This window comes from Kryptolebias marmoratus, linkage group LG19 (genome assembly GCF_001649575.2).
Source record: "Kryptolebias marmoratus isolate JLee-2015 linkage group LG19, ASM164957v2, whole genome shotgun sequence".
In the NCBI taxonomy this organism is placed as follows: Eukaryota; Metazoa; Chordata; class Actinopteri; order Cyprinodontiformes; family Rivulidae; genus Kryptolebias; species Kryptolebias marmoratus.
In genome coordinates this window covers 23530797-23537247 of record NC_051448.1, presented here as the reverse complement: position 1 = coordinate 23537247, position 6451 = coordinate 23530797, and the positions used below count along the sequence as shown (strand labels likewise).

At 39.1% G+C, this 6451-nt stretch overlaps 1 protein-coding gene across 1 annotated transcript in view; it reads right to left on the bottom strand.

The window, feature by feature from the left end:
* Positions 1–1991: 1991 nt before the first annotated feature.
* LOC119618026 (laminin subunit alpha-5-like) overlaps positions 1992–6451 on the bottom strand; it is a 4744-nt gene continuing 284 nt past the window's right edge. The window contains exons 2-5 of the mRNA XM_037981712.1: positions 5678–5889; positions 5114–5214; positions 2576–2756; positions 1992–2151 (exon numbers count right to left, since the gene is read on the bottom strand). Coding sequence (XP_037837640.1) covers positions 2030–2151; positions 2576–2756; positions 5114–5214; positions 5678–5889 — 616 coding nt within the window. The 3' untranslated portion in view covers positions 1992–2029. The remainder of the gene's footprint in view (positions 2152–2575; positions 2757–5113; positions 5215–5677; positions 5890–6451) is intronic.

Sequence of the window (6451 nt, the reverse complement as noted above, 5' to 3'; positions counted from 1 at the left end):
AAAGGCATTTTACCTCCATAAACTTTGCAGTAGCAGGGCAGTCACTTCCCTGATTCTAACTTTTCAGTTAATACCACACATGTTTATGTTTAAACACGAGACATTGACTTCACAGAAGTATAACACAGAAAGTTTTACGTTAAAACTAGCGCTAATAACGTCCAGTATTGATGCACGTCTTCTGCAGTAAAGTTAGACTCAGGCACTAATCTCCTTGTTAAGCAGCCTTGTTATTAAAAGAAAAACACTTACCAATGAAATGTAACGCCGTCCGGACATCTTCCGTGAAGATTTGTGCAGAAAAATGCAGCATAATAAGAAGGCATTCCTGTATCGATAAGCGCAAAAGCGGAACTGAATTACTAGCGTAAGATGGCGACGTTTTTAGCTCATCCAAAGTCACATGATGTCATGTCTATCCACATAGACATAATATAAGAGTAGACCCCACATTGGCTGCTCCGGCGCAGGAAATCCGGCAGCCATCTTGTATGGGTCGACCCTCCAACGTTGGTCAACCAAAACAGTAGAAGATGCCTCACCACTGCTCTGCTTACTCATGTTCAAATCGAGGAACTGCTGATGTCAGGGCCCGGGTGATAACTTTTCACAAGTAAGATGAACATATTATTGTTAGTATTTTGTGAATGTAATATTACTGTACTGTATTTATCCCCCGAAATGACAGCAAATGTTAGCTATCATGATAGGGTGCCACCTGTGCAATCAGTCCAGTCAAGAAATTTCCTCGCCACTAAATATTTTAGTCAACTGTTAGTGGTATTATAACAAAGTGGAAGTGATTGGGAATGACCACAACTCAGCCATGAAGTAGTAGACCATGTAAAATCACAGAATGGGCTTATCGCATGATGAGGTGCGTACTGCACAGAGGTCACCGATGTTCTGCAGAGTCAACAGCTACAGACCTCCAAACTTCATGTGGCCTTCAGATTAGCTCAGGAACAGTGTATAGAGAGCTTCATGGAATGGGTTTCCACGGCCGAGCAGCTGCATCCAAGCCTTCCATCAACAAGTGCAAAGCGTCAGATAAAGTGGAGTGAAGCAGCCGCCACTGGACTCTAGAGCAGTGAGGGAGATATGTTCTCTGGACTGAGGAATCACATTTCTCTGTCTGGCAATCAGATGGACTAATCTGGGTTTGGCGGCTGCCAGGAGAACAGTACTTTTCTGACTGCAAGGTGTCAAGTGTAACGTTTGGTGTAGGAGGTATTATGGTGTGGGAAGGTTTTTCTTTCTTTTTTTTAATTATTTTTTTTTTAAATTTAATTTCCCTTTGGGATTAATAAAGTATTTTTGAATTGAATTGAATTTTCAAGAGTTCGTCCAACATCAGTGTCTGACCTCACAAATGTGCTTCTGGAAAAATGATTAAAAAATTCCCATAACTCTCCTAAGAGGGTGGGCCAACATCATATTAAACCTTATTGATTAAGAATGGGATGTCAAGCACATATGTGTGTGAAGGGAGGCAAGCAAATACTTTTGGCAGTATAGTGTATAAGACTTTCAGTTTCCTCTTAAAACCGCCTGGAATGCAGAGAGTGCACAGCCAAACTTCTAAAGATTTAGATATATTTTGGCTCAAAAATATCCCTTTAATGAAAGTAAAGGCTCTTCTTAACTGTCATATCTCCTATCTACAACAGTATAGAATCATAAAAATTCACATGTGTGACCATCATTGTTCTACTCCTCATGGTTCAAGAATTTTTCAACATCTGACTTGTAGTTTTCACAAGACAACTGTTTGTTTCAGGCTTACTTTTCAGCCTGTGTTTCTGTCTGCCTCTCATTAACTTGGCAGTCAGGGAGTGAGAGTTACAAGTGTGTGGTTACCATGGTGACCATACTGAGCCACTGGGAGCTTTAACATTTCTTTAAATTCTTTTACCTTTCTGTTACAGTTTACACGTCAAAATGACAGCATTTTTTCTTAGTTTAGTTTATTCCAAAACTATGTTTGACTTATGTGCCACAACTGCATTGGCCTCTTTCAAAATTCCTTCTAATTTTGTTGTTCTTTGGTAATATTTTTGGTCCACTTACTATTGTTGCACATGTTGACTGCAGCCTCCATCATGCACTCTCCCGTTTGCATATCACAGTGGCCGCTCTCACAGTCACACCCTGTAAAAAAGACACATTTGTAGAATAACACAAAATATTCTGCACATTTGTTCAAATTCTTGAACAGCTGGAAACAAGTCACTCCTGTCATTAAATACATATGAAAAGACCACATGTGGCCATTTGGCAAGAGGCCTATAGATCTGTCCTGTGGCTTCTGCTGATGATTTTAGCAGCTGGTAAATGTATTCAGATATGAGTTGATATATATGAGGTGATGTCAGTCATTTCTCAGTGGAGAGTCTCCTGGTAAAGGGTCATGGCTCTCAGCAGATGCTTCTCTGACATCATGGACATGACTGCAGTTGTGGGTGTGAGAATTTAAGCAATCAAGGCAGACGTTTCCTCTGAGAATCTGCTCTGAATGTTTCAACAAACGCTCCCAATGTCAAGAGGACATCTGACATGTGGACACCTGACTTACTCTTGCAGCCGGAAGGACTGTAATCCCAGTGTCCTGGGAGGCAGCGCTCGCAGTAACGACCTCCGGCTCCCAGTCGGCACGGACAGCTGTGGGTGAGAGGATGGCAAGTGGAGCGAATGGAGGCTGGCCCACATTCACATCTCTGACAACCCTGACAGCTGGTGAAGCCAGAGTACCCCTCCTAATGACAAAAATCCGAAAGAGTAGTTATGAAGTTGTTCAAGATACATTTGAAACATATAAATGAGCATTATTGAAGTTACCTCTGCTTTTACTCATTTGGATAATTAACTCATTGTATTGTTTTCCTGTATATTGTTTCTACAGTATGTTTTTCAGCATAAATAGTTCAGAATACTTCCAGCAATCGTTCAGTTCATTCAGGAGATGGGTGCTATGATTTTGGTATTTGTAACATTTGTACATTTTACAGTTTTAATGTTAACTTTTTATTTGATTTGATGTAAATGAATGAGGATTTTATAATTTAGCAAAATTTTGCTTTGAAGTTTTTGTTAAGCTAATTTATAGTTTTAGGCTACAGATAAGTTAATTTGGGCTATGGTTATGAAAATTTTAACTTTTACCTACTGTTAAAAAATCAACGATTCGTCAATTGAACACAACAGTATATACAATCACCACTTCTATTTAAAAAACTTAGATCACAGTTTCAAGCTGTGTTCTATACATATACATATATATATATATATATATTGCCTTAAACGTCCTTTAAAATGCTTACAGGTATAAATTTTACTTTTCTTCGTTCATTTCTTATTTTTTACCTAGCTTTTTAATGACAGCTACTGTATCTTTTTAATAGTTTTTACTTCATAAACCAAATGTAGCAGTCGTCCTCTGCTAAAGGTGTAGGACGATAATGTTTCTACCTATTTCTGTAACCATTGGCTGTGCCTCTACAGCCAACTTTTGGAGTTAACTCAATTCAAGATGGCCACCTCAGCCAACTCACATTGAGAAACAAGGAAATGACTCTAATTCAGCCAATTTTACAGATATTGAGCTAAAATTTGCTGTGGTAGTAGCTGAGAGTCTGAGTAGACTGATATGGGAATGAACTGGATTGGTTCTCAATTTGTTTTAAGGTAAATGACTTTAGTTGTGAATTGTTACTTTTTAAATAAACTTTAATAAACTAAAATATGTGTCATTCTGCACTAATAAAGTGCTACAGGCAAGAGGGGATAAAACAATATTAAAGGGATATTCTGACCATTTTTAAGTGGGTTTCTGTGGAAAAGTTCTGATGAATTAATATCTTACTTGTTGTAGGTAGTTCAATGAATTGCCTCAGTTTGGAAAAATAAAGTTCAAGTTTGACAGGAGTGAGGGGTTAATACAGGGGTGGGCAATCCTGGTCCTGGGTCACTATCCTGCATGTTTTACTTGTTTCATTGTTTCAAGACACCTGATTCAGTGGTTAAATTACCTCTTCATGTTCTACAGAAGCCTGTTAATCACCCATAGATTCAAATCAGGTGTGTTGGAGCAGAGAAACAAGTAAAATATGCAGGATAGTGGCACTTGAGGACCAGTATTACCCACCCCTGGATATTTAGTCTGAATGCAGTTAAGATCAAAGTGGATTGTTGTCATCTTAAAACAGCTCCAGTCTCAAGAACCTTTATTGTGGTCCATGAAAATGCTATTTCATAAATATCTACGGCACTGTCAGCTTAACATTAATTGATAATTTTAGTAGAAATATTTCAAAATTCTTACAGGACTTGACCTCACGCTGCACCAGAAGTGATACAGCATGCTGCTGCTGCTATTACTCCAAACTGAAGCCATTCAATAAGTTCTTTCTCATTGGTGAGATTGACTCTTCATAACTTTTCCACAGAACCTTATTTTAAAATAGTCAAAATATCCCTATCAACCTCAGTGGACCAGAGGTATGTTGATCTGCCAGTTTAATTTAAGTGAAACGCACCAAGGTTATACTGTGCATTTTTTAACTTTACCCCTCCAAATTAAACTTGAATACATAATAGATGATAGCTTTGTTGCTTAGAGTCCAAAAACTTCCAGTTGTTGCTGCCTCTGCTTAAAGTAGTATCTCTCTGGGCTATGAAAGTCTGCATCGAATTGGCAAACCGCATTCTTGGGGGAGTCTCCAGAACACTGGAAACTTCTCTGAAACAATTGCAGCAGAGATTCTCGGTTTCCTCTCTGCGTCACAAGCAAGCAAGTCTTCTTGCTTGAGTTTTCCAAAATGTACATATTTTGTTTTGAAGTGTTATTATGGATGCATCAAAATTTATTACTGAATTCCCAGCTTGTTTGCCATCAAGGTATCAAATATTGACAAGTGTTTTTTTGTTTTTTTTAGCCACTAGTTTGTTGACCAAGTAACTAGCTTTTGAAACAGGTTTTTCTAAAGGACAGTAAAAACCTTTTTAACATTTAAAAAGAAAACCTTGTTATGTACAGTACAACACTAACTCCTTTCTTCGTGTTAAACGTCGAGGCTTACAGTTTTGGTGAGCAGAGTCACCTGGTCTGTCTCACCTCACATTGGTCACACAATTGTCCAGTGACTCCCGGCTTGCAGTGACACACTCCTGTCCTGTCATCACATGAAGACGTGCCACATTTGCTGCATTCACACTCTGGGACAGACGTAGAACATACGCACCAATGAAGAACATTCAAGGTCATGTTGTGTTTCGGGCATGGTAAAAATGGTTATTGAAGGATTTAGCTATATGACAGTCCTTAATCTAGAACTGTGGTCTTGCTTTTTTTCTGTTGAGCAGTTCTGAGGCTTTATATGTCATTATTCAAACAATTTAAATACAATTATCTGTATGAATACAATAAAAACACAGTTCACCTCAGCTTTAAATGATGCAATATCAGGTCATGGCACACTGTAACACTGGAGAAACTTCCTGTCACATGATGTATTGCATGAATGGATAACAGCCAGCCAGAGCAAATGTGTCAGCAATCTTTATCACTTTTTGTGACTGATTTTACAGTCAGCTATGTGAGCTTTATGATACTTGTACTGGACAGAGAGCTGTTGAAAAAAGATCAAGGATGTGGAAGTACTTCCATCCCACCACCTACCTCTGCAGTTCTTGGTGATAATGGCGTCACCATAAAAACCTGAGGCACACCTCTCACAGTTGGCTCCAGCCGTGTTTCCCCAGCAATGGCACTGGCCTGTGATGTTGTGGCATTCGTTGAAGATTAGGTTGGGGTCAGTGTTGCCGTTACAGTCACACCTCTTGCAGGAACTACCAATCACCAGTGGGTTTCCGTAATAACCAGGGGCACACCTGCATCAAGGAGATTAATGATCTTTACATTTTGTTTTTAATATGCAAAGATCTCAGTGACATAGCTCCATCTTATATTAATCTTATTGTTCTATGTTTTCTTAACAAGATACGTCATTCTCAAACTGCAGGTTTACTAGTGATTCCTACAGTTTCTAAAAGTAGAACAGGAGGCAGATCTTTCAGTTATCAGGCTCCTCTCTTGTGGAACCAACTTCCTGTTTCTGTCTGTGAGGCTAACACCCTGTCTACTTTTAAGACTAGGCTTAAGACTTTCCTTTTTGATAAATCCTATAGATGGTGTTGGCTTGGGTTTCCTGAGTTATCCCTTAGTTATGCTGCTATCGGCTTAGACTGCTGGAGGAAAAACTGACCACATTTCCTCTCTGGTGTCTTCACTGTCTCTACTCTCTGTGATTGTGTTTGTAGTTATTGCTGTCATTAAGTTTGTCTTTTCTGCTTGTCTTCCCATAGAAACTATGCCAGGCCCAATGTTGTGTTTGTCCATCTGTCATGATGGGTTTTTACCAGGACTCGAAGGCAAGCAACAACTACGGACACA